The sequence below is a fragment of the Podarcis filfolensis genome, assembly GCF_964270895.1.
Source record: "Podarcis filfolensis genome assembly, chromosome: 12".
In the NCBI taxonomy this organism is placed as follows: domain Eukaryota; kingdom Metazoa; phylum Chordata; class Lepidosauria; order Squamata; family Lacertidae; genus Podarcis; species Podarcis filfolensis.
The window spans coordinates 28,056,817-28,070,907 of NC_139614.1; the positions used below are offsets into that span (position 1 = coordinate 28,056,817).

At 42.3% G+C, this 14,091-nt stretch overlaps 1 protein-coding gene across 1 annotated transcript; it reads right to left on the bottom strand.

The window, feature by feature from the left end:
* Window positions 1-1,366: 1,366 nt before the first annotated feature.
* On the bottom strand, window positions 1,367-13,644 carry LOC310745811 (uncharacterized protein). The gene is made up of 3 exons (XM_083578927.1): window positions 13,574-13,644; window positions 6,847-6,959; window positions 1,367-2,741 (listed from the first exon to the last, which is right to left on the bottom strand). Exon 3 carries the CDS (start codon window positions 2,724-2,726, stop codon window positions 1,719-1,721), a length of 1,008 nt encoding a protein of 335 aa, XP_083435053.1. The 5' UTR covers window positions 2,727-2,741; window positions 6,847-6,959; window positions 13,574-13,644; the 3' UTR covers window positions 1,367-1,718.
* Window positions 13,645-14,091: the final 447 nt, after the last annotated feature.

Below are 14,091 nucleotides of genomic sequence, written 5' to 3' on the forward strand. Positions count from 1 at the left end.
AATAACATCCCTGAAGTCAATCTTAAGAGCAGTCATAAAACGCCCCATGGAGTTGCACTTCTCCTCAGAACAACCTGACTAGTCAATTAATCCTAACATCCCAAAACATAGGTGCATAAAATTTTCCAGGTTTCACCTCAGTATCACATATCTGGTTAGGAAATATCCCTGTCCAAAACCCTGGAAAGATGTTGCCAAGCGATGGCAATATTAAACTAAATGAGCCAATGGTCTGATTCATTGTCAGACAATTCCCCATGTTCCTGGGTGTCCTAAGCTGTCCACGCAGATCACAGTATCCTTCCCTGAAGATGCCTATGACTGCATGTGCTGTATCGGTGCTGGCATTATGATCACAGTGCACTGTCAAAGGAGGAGTTTTGGTACAAGGTCTGCCAGAGTGCCACATCACTCATGGTTCAATGTACCATGCTGTCTGCCCCAACACCCCTCTTCCCACATCAGCCTTCTGGCTATTGATAGACTAGACAAGGCCTCTGAAAATTGCCCAGGAGAATGCGACTCAAATAGCTACTTATGTTATAAAAATCAACACATAGCGGTTTTATTCCTTAACAATGTGATCCTCTCAAAAAAAAAAAAAAAAAGCTCGCAGTTTGGAAGCAACCTCATCCAAAAGCACTTATTTCTGGCTTCCTAAGTAAACATGGCCAATCTGAGTCAAAATGATGAAGTGTCATTAGCAACCACATTCTGGGAAAAACCTGGGGTTTGTGGACTTCAGCATATCCATAAGTATAGCACTGTCTACAAGTGCCATTTAAGTGAAGCCCAGTTCAGAATTATATCCCACACTCCATTCTCAAGCCAGAGATGCAAACCCAATTCAATTGTATCTGTAAAGATGGCATGTTTCAGAGGAACACAAAACGGTGTAAAAAGTCTGTTTTGCTATTACAGTGGTACCTCGGGTTACAGATGCTTCAGGTTACAGACGCTTCAGGTTACAGACTCCGCTAACCCAGAACTAGTACCTCGGGTTAAGAACTTTGCTTCAGGATGAGAACAGAAATTGTGCTCCGGTGGTGCGGCAGCAGTGGGAGGCCCCATTAGCTAAAGTGGTACCTCAGGTTAAGAACAGTTTCAGGTTAAGAACAGACCTCCGGAACGAATTAAGTACTTAAACCGAGGTACCGCTGTATTTAAATCAGGGATGACCAACCTTAGTGCCCCCTGGTGTTGCTGGACTACTACTCCCATCATCACTGTGCTGGCTGAGGCAGACGGGAGTTGGAGTCCACCAGCTTCTGGAGGGCCACAGCTTAGCTATCCCTGTATCTCAGGCTTGTTCTGTATACAGAACTGCAGATACATTTGGCTAGAGAATGAAACGGTAAGAAATACGTCATGTTTCAATAGTAGATTTTATTAATTCCATAAGTGCCAGGTTTTATTATTATAGGAGATTACAAAGAGTACAAAAAAGCCACCCCAGTACACCTTATCTCTTTTGTGCCCCATTCTGAAGTTGTCATCAATGCATAGCTTTTAGCTTGATATATGTGGGAACAGGATTGGTACTAAAATGGCGTCCGAGGCTGGACTTAACTCAAGCCATTGACAGGTTTAGAACCATCGTAAATATTGCAATAAGGGGAGGGGCAGCATCTGCAAATTGCTACAGTGGTGATAGTGCAGCAAAGCAGCAACTGCATGCGCATGAAGCCAATCGCTAAGATGTGTGCGGGGCGAGTTAATCACTGATGGTCAGTGGAACATAACATTGGTTCCTCAACAGAGATAGCAATGGTGTAGGCAGGCTGATAAAATGTGCTGTGGAGGCTGGTGTAAAACGCTAAGCGCAAGATCTCCACAGATTTTAGGAACTCTGGGAAGAGGACATGAGCAATGGGCATAGCACTCTCCTTGGTCATTCCTATCTCCAGCTCCACGCCTGTATAATTGACACCCTTGCAGAAGACATCCTCTTGCTTGTAGAAACGAACAGTTTCCAGAGGTTCCGAGTCAGGAAGGCTGGTGACGGAGGCGATTTTGTCGATCAGATGGACTGCCTTTTTGAACTCCTCCTTGGTGGGAGGGAGCATCTTGTCCCTCCTTTCTCGGCGGAAGAGGATCTTGCCTTCGTGATGAGAGGTGGGAAGTTTGCAAATCTCCACCAGGGAGGAATTGGTCTCAGAGTACTCCCATACACACTTACTCTGGGCCCTGCGTCCACAGTAATCCCAGAGGCCCTGGTCGTTATCCATGTGGCATCGGTACCCATCGGTTCCATATTTTGCACAACGGTAGTTGTTGTGGCAGGGCAAACCAGTGGGGGTCACATCGTGGAACGGAGAGCAACGTTGCTTACCATGGCCTGTATTGCAGTGAAAACCCTCTTCAGTCGCTCGGCATCCATCAAAACACATTTTGTTGTCCTGAGCATATTCAGCAAAGCCCTTCTCGCTGATCAATCCACAGTAGTTCCAGTTCCCATTTTTTAAGTAGCAGTAGTGGTAGGAGCCCCCCCAGAGATCGCACATTGTGGCACATTTTTCACCTGTGTGTCCCAAGCCTTCTTCTAAGGAACAGTAGTCCCAAGATTTCCCGCTGCCACCACTTTGCTTGCACCAGGTATAATCATAGCCGTGAAAGTCACAAGTGTTTGTACATATCCCCTTGTAGCTTGTATGATGAACAACAACTTGGGAGAGAGTGGAAGGCAGAAGAGAAAAGAAAAAGAGTAAAGTCACAGGAACACCCATGATGTTCTTCAGACTCTAAAATGAAAAGACAAAAAATTAAAGTAGCTGTATGCATACAACATCATGTTACATCTCTGTAGGGTTTTCCCCACCCCTCTTTTATGCCTGTCTCTTTCATTACAAATCCATATCCTCCAACATTTCTCTAATAAAAATAGGGATGTTCTATTCAATAATGAAGAAGAAGAAGAAGAAGAAGAAGAAGAAGAAGAAGAAGAAGAAGAAGAAGAAGAAGAAGGAGAAGGAGAAGAAGGAGAAGGTTGAATAGTAACTCATCTCCTTGGCTTGGGAGTCACATAACTCCGTACCCTCCAACATTTATCCAATGAAAAGAGGGATGTCCTAAGGAAAAGAGGGACATTCCTGGATAAAATCAGAAACCAGGACAGCTTCTGTAAATCCAGGACTCTCCCTGGAAAATAGGGACACTTGGAGGGTCTGCAAATCCCCTCTAATAAGTTTCTTTTGTAATGCTTTATACTGCTTACACCTTAAAGAAGCAGAGCATTACAACATTTTTTTGTCATGAACCATCCTGAGAATGTTATGAAAGGGTGGTCTATATAAAGGTGTTATATAAATATTAATCAATCAATGACTTGAAATGCACTCCCAGCAGAAAAACTTAACAGGGAGCCCTCACTGGAGACTGCCTAATATCAGAGTCAAACGGCACCAGCTATTTCTGGGTTATATCCAGGGGGAAACAGATGCTGCTGTCATACGCTATCTTGCACTGCCCATATCTAAGGCTGTTCGGACAGCAGGGGCAATAACCCTCCTGGAGGCTCCACAGGAGCAATGGATTGCCCCATACCACAAACCTTTCTGCTTGCTGCAGATGGGAGCAGCAGCAGAGGAAGATGTAGAATAAGCCTAACACAGCCTTCTCCAATCTGATGCTCTCCAAAGATTTTGACTAAAACTCTGATCAGTCTCAGCCAGCATGAGACAATCAGTCTGGGACAATGGAAGTCATTGTTGAACAACACCCGGAGAACACCAGCTGACCCAAGGACCAAAACATATGCACATACTAAGAGTGCCTTGAAAGACCCTTCCAAGAAATGATCTCAGGGCCCAGGAAATTTGAACTTGGATTGGAATGCTTTCTCTCACAAGAGTCTACCCACCCATTACAGCTGGGGCAGCCAACATAGTGCCTTCAGGATGAGCAGTCCAGCCATCATGGCTAGGAATTATGAGAGCTGGAATTCAACAAAATCTGGAGAATAAGCACCATGTTGGCTTTGCAATCTTCATCAGAGGTCTACTTCACATCCAATTTCCAACAGAAGACCATTTGGCTGAGACATGGGACAGGGCCCTTTCAGTTGTGGCACCCAGACTATTGAGCTCTCCAGGAAGTCCCTTCGGCCCTCTCTTCATTGCCATCTCAGCACGCTGCCAAACCTGTTCTTCTTCCTCCAGGTCTTTGGTATAATTTTTGTCCTCCACCCTGTCCTGTGAGTTTATTACTGAACCCATGGTTTATAGCTGTTTTTATTATTATTATTTACTCATCTATTTTATTAACACCCTCTTCAGTACTCTAACCATTGCAGCATCCTTCTCTTCAGTTTTGTGAACCATGTGATGGCATGATCACTGAGAGCTAATGCTGAGCAAATCCATGATGATTATAGACTGGAATCTAGGTCTCGTATGTCAAATGTGACCCTTTGGAGATCACTGGTTCCAACAATGAATTGCAATGAGATAAATTAGCTACGTAACAGACAGTGAATTCAGAAAAGCTAATTCAGCAAAGAATTCCTTGGGCAGGGGAGTAAAGTGCAATCAGCCAGCCAATAGGTTTCCAAATTAAACAGAAGACTATGGAATTCCTTACCACAGTCTAAGCATCTTCCAGGAAAAACAAATAATTTTTAAAAAGCATAAGCATGGAAGGCAAGGGAGTCCAGTCTGTCAGTCCTGGAGGTCCTACAGGCACTATCAAGTTGGGGTCCATTGTATCTATGTAACCACATGGGACATGAAACCTATGTAACCACATAGGACATGAAATAGCAAGGCACAATAACTGGGGGAAGGACCATGTTTTCCTAGAAATAAAGGGTTGTATGCAATGTTAGTCCTACTCAGAGCAGACCCATTGAAATGAAGGTGCATGACTACTGTAGGTCCATTCATTTCATTGTGTCTGCTCTGAGTGGAATTTAGTTGAATCCAACCCAAAAAAATTGTAGTGCTGGAAGTATGCAATTTCTTTGCAATATAGGAATCTTCCTTAAAGGAAGACATCTGTATCGCCCAGAACAACTTAATAACTACACTTTTTATCATGGGGGCAGGAGGGATGACTAAACCTCTCCCATTCACAGTCTCATGTTTTGCATTTGTTCTGAATTTAAGCAAAACACCAAAAAACCCTGAAACCAACTAGCAACTCAGTGGTGATGCTGGTGGGAGCAGATTGTTTGCTGCTTTGAAACTTTCCCTTCCCTTATGCACAGAGGTTATATCTAATGTTAGTCAGACTCAGAGTAGACCCATTGAAAATAATGGACCTAAGTTGCCATGTCCATTAATTTCTACTCTGAGTAATACTGGATACAACCCGCATAACATAATGTCCCTTAAAGACTATTGTCCAGCATATCAAATTTTGACAGTGGAAAGACTTTATAAGTCTTAGCCAGCATCTTTTCACAATAAAGTTGTAGTGTAGATTACTCCAATGCCCATTTTACACCCAGGGAACAGATCCTGAGAAAGTTAAATTGTTCCATTGTGTTCAAGCAGGTTCAAGGTTGAGTTTAAGTTTAAAGTTTAAAGTCCAAGTGGTCAAACTGATCCAGCCCTTTCCCAATTCTGCTGAAATCCTTTCCAGTTCTGACCAGTGGTGCTCCCTGGTAGGCACTGAATTGATCAGTAGCAGACCAGTCATATGTAAGCATGGGGCAAATCTATAAAATTCACACTTTGAAAGCAGTATGAAAAATGAAACGCTGCTATCTTTTGAAATTCACACATATCCAAAGCTTGCAAAGCAGTTCTCCGACTAACGAAAGTTTACAAAAATGCATACATTTGGGGAACTCACTTGCAAAAATAAAAAATGTGTACATTCGTCAAAGCTGCATACCAACATGTGATTATTAGGAGAAATTCATGCCAAAATACAGATTAATTTTCATGAGGATTTTTTTTATTAAAAAAAAATCATATATTGCTGCAGAAATGAGGAGAACTGATTAGCAAAATGAGACATGGAAAGGACCAAGCTGACAGATTCTTCCATCCCTAGTCATACAGAGAGCTCACGCCATCAGCATGTTAAATTATTCCTGTCTAATGAAGAAGCTGCTAGAAGTATTTTTGATAAAACCATACAGGAATAGGAAAACACAGATATGCACCATGGCATTTGAATTTAACGGCCCCATTTCTGGGGATAATCGTTCAAACTAAGAATGGCTATTTCCGCAGTTACAATCCTGCTAACTATACTTGGAAGTGCAAAAAGAAACCCAACAAAGCAGAAATTAATAGGGGGGAAGTTGTTAGACACTTCCCACAGAAATAGAGAGCTGTGGTGATGGAGGAAATGCTCAGAATTATATTGTCCCAAACGCCACCAGCAAAACAAGATACGTATATCAGATTAAAACTGCAAGTGGATGAATAATATAAACAGCCCAATCCTCTGTCAAAAATCCTTGTGCTTACTTAGAAGAAAGCCCAACTGATGTCAGTAGGACTTGTAGCATGTTCCTAACCAGGTCTCCTCAGAGGTATGTTATGTTGAATTCAATGGGGCTCACTCCCTAGAAATGGAGGTTAGGCTTGCAGCCTTACTTTCAAGTATGCTTGTCCAGGACTTGCCCCCCACATTGCTTTCCCTCATCCCCACTGCGTATTCCTTCTGTTCCTGAGAAGTAAAACACCCTGTGTCCTCCTCATTGTGTTTCTAACCAAACAAGTAGTTTAGTTTTCCCTTGAAATGGCCATAAAACAAAGCTCAAAAATAGGACTTTATGAGTTTCATTTCTGAAGGGAAGAAACCTGACTAATGCAATAAATCGTCATCATTATCCTTGTCTTATTTATCCTTATTGGCCAGAACTGTGCTAATCAAGTTGTCTCAGGTACTTACTTTTGTCCTCTCAAAACTCTCTCCTTGCTCGCTCTCTGCTGAACCCCCAGGAGCAATGATGAACAAGCAATACTTTTTGCTGTTTATATGCTGAGGAAATTCAAGCCTTTGACCTAATTCAAAGCCAAAAAAAAAAAAATTGGGGAGGGAGAAACGAAAGGAAAACCTTACATGAGGCAGCTTGGACACAGATAGAAAACCAACTCTCCAACTCTTCATTTAACTTGAACAGATATCCAGGCAAGGGGTTGATGGACTGCAGTAAATGGTACAAAAAGTTTCTGTCTACCCGCTACCCCCACTAAACTTTACCCTTGCCCTCCCTAGCACCCTCACTTCTTCAAAGAAGTTGGCACTTACCTCAGTTCTCTTGCAGGCTGGTTGCCATTATTTGAGAGATTTCATTTATCTGCATCTGTTCAACCATTATGTGCAAACCTTACTACACCTAAATGAAATTGGCTCAATTTTCATCAAATTTATAGTTTCCTAACTGAGCCTCAAGTTCGTGCCCGCACTACCAGGTCTTTACCCTCAATGGAAGTTGTATTTTTCATGGCCACGATTCATTTGTGGCATGCGCAAGTGAAGTGAGCACGTTGCACGAGGGGGCCCAGACCCCTCCTTGAAATTTTGGGGTGCCCTCAGCCCCCCGCTTCCCCTAGATGGTCCCCCTGCAGTAGCATGTGCTTAGAAAATCAGCAAAGCAGGGGAACCAAAAAAAAAAAACAGATTTTTGATATATTTTTTAAAAGCATTGAAGTAGTCATCTAGAAAGAAGCTATTTTGATTTCAGCGTGCATGTAACTTTTGTATCATTTTGAAAAAATAAAATGTTATTTTATGGTTTAGTATTGTATTTATTTTGAATCACATATGAGGGGAGTTCATAATATATTCAGTGCTTCAGGTCCCTGCAGGTCTTAATCTGACTCTGCTTACTCTCAGTTCCCCTTTGGCTTTAAAATCATCTAGGATTCTGACATTTCTCATCTTACTGTCATAAACCACCTCCACATTTCCAGAGAAGTTCTTGCTCTTTTCAAAGCCTTATCATTTGTTTAGAAAAGCATGACTTATGGGGGGGGGCTGAAAGTGAACTGGTTGCACCCTGTTCCTGAGAACTCGTTGGCCATAAGAGTGCATTTTTAAATGGCATACATTTTTTTCCATTTTTGTTTTCATCCCTTAGAATGACCTGCGGACAAGAAATTTAATCTTACTGTGGCTGGTGAAAGGAACGGCAATCTGCCCTTCTTATCCAAAAGAAAGAGCAAGTGGGTCCAGCTGAAGGGTGGGGATCATTCCTTGTCACATGCTTAGGTAAAAGTAAAGGTAAAGGACCCCTGGACGGTTAAGTGCAGTCAAAGGTGACTATGGGGTCTTTTCAGGCCAAGGGAGCTGGCGTTTGTCCACAGACAGCTTTCTAGGTCATGCGGCAGCATGACTAAACTGCTTCTGGTGCAACAGGACACCATGACAGAAACCAGAGCACACAGAAATGCCGTTTACCTTCCCGCCGCAGTGGTACCCATTTATCTACTTGCACTGGTGTGCTTTCAAACTGCTAGGTTGACAGGAGCTGGGACAGAGCAACGGGAGCTCACTCCGTCGCAGGGATTCAAACCGCCGACCTTCTGATTGGCAAGCCCAAGAGGCTCAGTGGTTTAGACCACAGCGCCACCCTTGTCACATGCTTTGGGAGCTTGGGTAGGTAGCCTATGTGCTTCTCACCCGAAGGGTTTAAGTGTGCTCAGCCCAGGCTGCTCATGAGAAGGCTGTTTTAAGAAGAGCAGAAGCTTGCCTGGTGATTTTGGATTGGGACTAAGCCCCACAGAACTCTATAGGACCTTCTTCCACAAAGCTATCCATAGCCTACTGAAGTTCATTTGTCTTTCAAATAAATCCAACCATTCTTTTCAGAAGGTGCCATACATTACACCCAGCTACAACATGACTGCATTTGTAACACATGCGTAGTAATCATAATAGAACTGCAGTATTTCCCCCCCCCCCCCCCATATATTACATCCTACAGCAGTGGGAATTTTACATTGTTTCCACCACCATCAAAACACACCAGGTGTGAGATCTACACAGTGGTCCCTGGATCATGATGAAATGGGTCCATAGCAAGAAATTGCACTTTTCTGTAGGTACCACTGTTTGAAGACAGTTCACATTCTTAAAATGGACAGAAAGAATGATGATCAGTCTCCTTGCACTGAGCATAGTTGATGTTCCTGACCAGCATTGAGGTTTTTGCTGCCCTGCCTTGCCAGGAATTTCTAGTGCATACTTTCTGTTGACTAGGCAATCACAGTTTCAACATTACAGCTAGCATTAAGGTAGAAAGGTAGAAAAAATGAAGCGAGAAAAGGAGAACCAACAACAGCAGGTAAGGTTAGAAACCATTTCTTTTAATTAATGAACACTATGTCTGCTAAGGAACAAAAACAGGTTGCATCAGCAATCATCCAATTGCTCAAACAGAAACTGGTTAAATCACCCAAATGTCCCATTGCTAGAACAAAAGGAGATTTCATCACCATTAAAATTGCTAGTCCCAACTAGAGTAGGCCTATTAAAGGAATGGAACTTACATAAGTGTTGACTTAGCAAGCACCAGTTAATGGGTCTACTCAACTTGAGAGTTTCAGGTGGATTTAGGCCAGTATCTCCCTTACAGCAGGAGGTTATTCTGCTGCTATTATGTGGCAAGAAACGCTGTAGATCTCAAATACTAGAGGCAGAACAAGCAACACATTTCTTTGTTTTAAAGCAGCAGGTTTTGACAGAAGAGAACAGAACTGGCAGAAGAACTGGATTTAAATAAAGAACAAAAAGACAGTGTTCAGAATACATACTTTGTATTAGAAATACAAGCCATAAGCAAAAGTGGTCTCTGTCTTACACATTCAAAGAACTGTCTACAGTTCATCTGATAGTTAAATTTTGCACAAAGCTCTGCTTTCACAAGAGGAGTCAACACAGAATTCCTATTGTCAGTCCATGTGTTGCCCATATGTGAAAGCACCCTCTCGACATGAGCATTGCTTACCAGGATAAGCAAGTGCAGCCCTGACAACTTGCAGCTGAAATCTAGATGGAATGTGCTTCAGTAACTCTAACCATTTCTGATCTAGAGGAAGATCTGATTTTCTCACCACTGGCCGAAGCTTCTGAACCAAGTTGAGCTCAACAAATAGCTCATCTGCTTTGACTTCAACACCCTAGTCTGTAGCCACAAATATGGGCTAGGGCCAGCATAGCAGCAATGATGTGAGTTCTCAAGGTCCTACCATTGTTCAAGATATGTTATTGCCTGATTAAAATCTGGCAGGTATCTTTTGTAATACATGCATGTTGAAAATCAGATCCCAGTTTCAGACTTAAGAACAATTTTCCTCCAAAAAATACTTGGTACCTGGAATTTATCAGTTTCTCTGGCACGTTGCACATTGAACTGTGGAACTGTGGGCTTACTGAGCACTTTGCTTCCAGAACAATAAGAGCCTTGTGAAAAAAATGCATAGAATGATGCTCAAAATAAAGGTAGCACTCTGGGAGAGAAATCTGAGAAGTGATGTCGCTGGATGCCTTGTTGGTCTGGTCCCCAGTAAACTGCCACATGGTATCATTTGTCTGCTCCTCCCCAAGCTCAAGGAAATCGGATTTTATGGCAGGCCAGCCACAACTGATGTAGCCACTCAACAGCTGGGAAGAGAGAGAGAAAGAGCCATCATAGAATTCTTTCAGTTTCTTGTTTCGAATCTCTTGGAGAACTCAATGTATACCTTATGACCAAGGCCTGCACTTCATTTTTACTTTTTCAAACAGGCATGTCTGGCAGAATGGTGAAGAACGTGACAGTAGCCATTTGCCATTACAAGATAACTTTTGTGTGCCTTTGGTATTTGACTAAACATGCGAGAGCCCTATCCTGCAAACGGCATTCAGATGACTTTCTAGAAACGTGGTACCCTTTTATAACACATTCTGTCGAGAACTTTACCATCCAGCACAATCACATATGGGATCGTGCACAATATATTTCTGTAATATGTTTGTCTGTACTTCCTGGGGAGTGTGGAGGGAGGGGTTCTACTGTAATGGTTCATCATCATCGTAATTTTTAAAAATCAGTAAAATACATTTAAAAGATTGTGGGCTGGGAAAAGCTGGATAAATTCACATCAGAACTGTGACCCAGTTTTTAACAGGAAGGGTAAAATAGTTTTTTGTCTGCCAAGGGTGTTAGGTTTTTCAAAAACATGCAGTCGTCCAATCAAGCCTAGCCACCTTTTTTTAAAAAAGTTACTCCTTAGCCATACAATAATAAATAATTATTCCAATTTAGCAGTATAGGAGAAAATTCAGTGGCATATATATTTACAACTCTCTCTTTTCTCTTATGGACATGCATTATTAATTAGGCAAAGAAAAATGTAGGATCCAATTCTAATCAAATGGCAGCTTTTCTACAGGGTCTCGGAGGAGTTTTTCAGCTGGATGAGCAAAGAATTGCTCTCCCATTAACATTAATGAGAGCTGTGCTTCTGATCCCATCTCAGCATAAAGACAAAAGCCCACAGTTGGGCAATACTTTCATTGGAACCAATCAAAACGTCACAAAATAGAGGGGAAGCTTTGGGGTTTTCCAGAATTCTTCTTCCTCATAGTAGAATGTTACACAAATTTGGGGGGGGAGGTACAAAAATTAAACTGAATATTGTAGCCTTGAGAACTCGGGGTCCCTCCATATGACCTATTTGTTGAGCATTCACCATCCTGATTTCCTGGCACAAAGTTCACGTGGAGGTCAGATTATATCTAGTCTTAATTTGTTTGTGGGGCAGTTATATGACAATAGGCATTCATCCTGCATCCATACTGATTTGCTTGACAAATGTTTATAAGTCTTCCTGTTAGTGATACAGCCACATCACTGCTGGTGCGGAAGTCAGTAATGCATTTTTTTTTTTTAATGAGTGGTCTCTCACATGTGTGAATATGTTTTGGCGGGTGGTATCTATTGCCACACCCGTCCATCCATTTGCACCTCACCTGAGCACAACCTATTTTTTTTGTTTCCAGTGACCCAATCAGTATGAGTGCACCTACTGGTATTTCCACTTATTGCATCATTCTAAAGGCACAACAGTCCAGCTCAGAGGAGCTATTCTGAAAATCTCAACACATGTAGGATATTGCCTTGGGTAGTGCATCAGAACTTTAATTTTTCTTGTGCAATAGCTCTGTATCCGAATTCTACACCCCACAAGAATCCTGTTCCAAATGAAACCTCGCACACTTGCTGTTCCTGAATGGAAAATCCCGAACTTAAGGGGAAGATACAAATAGATTTGACACCCCGCCCCCGCGTGCTAATTATGCTATCCACGTATATCTTGATCATTTTGGCTGCAATCCTGAGCACCCTTACTATTCAGTAGGGCTTAATATCTGAGTAAGCCCACCTAAAATTGCATTATACGGCTACAGCTATTTTATCATTGAGAAAGGTTACCCAGCAACTTCATACTTGAGTATAGATTAAAGCGACTTCAATGGCAGAAAAGCTGATATGTATCCTATAAGAAATTAGAAATGAACCAATAATTTGCTCTGAGATAGTTCACCTGGCCTTTGACACTGTGTGTATGTGTGTGTCCAGTGCCAAGGGCCTTTTGGCGGTTCCCTCACTATGAGAGGGAACCAGGCAGACAGCCTTATCGATAGTGGCGCCCGCCCTGTGGAACGGCCTCCCATCAGATGTCAAAGAAATAAACAACTGTATGACATTTAGAAGACATCTGAAGGCAGCCCTGTTTAGGGAAGTTTTTAATGTTTGATGCTTTTGTTGTTGTTTAGTCATTTAGTCGTGTCCGACTCTTCGTGACCCCATGGACCAGAGCACGCCAGGCACTTCTGTCCTCCACTGCCTCCCGCAGTTTGATCAAACTCATGCTGGTAGCTTCAAGAACACCATCCAACCATCTCATCCTCTGTCATCCCCTTCTCCTTGTGCCCTCCATCTTTCCCAACATCAGGGTCTTTTCCAGGGAGTCTTCTCTTCTCATGAGGTGGCCAAAGTATTAGAGCCTCAGCTTCACGATCTGTCCTTCCAGTGAGCACTCAGTTTGATGCTTTACTGTGTTTTTTATATTTTGTTGGAAGTTGCCTAGAGTGGCTGGGGAAACCCAGCCAGATGGGCAGGGTATAAATATTATTTATTATTATTATTATTATTATTATTATTATTATTATTATTAGTGTGTGTCTGTGTGTACATATGTATAGATACATATAGATATTTATATCTATCTCTATACACACAGAAAGAGAGAGAGATCCTTGTGGTGATGAGTGGGTAAAATTCACAACAACAACAACAACAACAACAACAACAACAACATATATATATGAATGACACTGCACTTTCGTGAGTTCACCAACCCATCACCATTTTATATCTAAACGAACACCAAGCTGCAAGGAGGCTGATGTAAAAAAAAGTAAAGAAATTAAGCTACATCATCATGGTCATTTTGAAATCCTTCTGTGGGCCCTGCATATGTCCTGGAAACAGGATCACTGTAGTGCTTGTCAACAGCAGCAGCCTGAACCTTGTTTGTCACTAGATTAACTAGAGAGCAGCCCACAAGGACAATGATTCAACCCTTCGTGCCCATTAGGCCCGTTGTGAAAGGTTTCATTCACTTACCAGCTGGCAGGGTGGAACACAATCTAAAGATGGGAACAAGCGCAATGTTGAGAGCCAGACTGGCCTCCCTGCAATCTAAAACCAAAGTGGCAATTAATTATGGATGGAATGCGGCCAGGCGCTCCGGCATTATAATCCAATGAGACCACACAGAGAAAAAGGCAGCACCGCATCACGTCCTGGGCACTCAAAGGGAGAGTGGGGTATCCAGAACTCCCAGAATAGTAAGAAAACTGACCAGCAGACCATTATCTGTCTTGGATTAAGGCAGCATGGTCATAATTTGGTGTGTTTTCTTCTATGTCTTGGATTTATGTAACGGTTTTTCATTCACCAGGTAATTTTCTTCCTTTGAGCAGCCCACGGAGAAAAGTCTCACAAATTTAGTATGGCATACGCTTCTGTAATAATACATTTGTTACTTTTTAAAGCTCTTGTTTTTTGCTGCAACTGACTAACGCGGCTGGAAATGGGCATAAAGAGTCCGAGACGACTGGAGAAGCAGAGATTAAGGAGTG

Bases quoted from the DNA above. Each gene is read 5' to 3' on its own strand.
- LOC310745811 (XM_083578927.1), bottom strand. From the start codon at position 2,726: ATGGGTGTTCCTGTGACTTTACTCTTTTTCTTTTCTCTTCTGCCTTCC.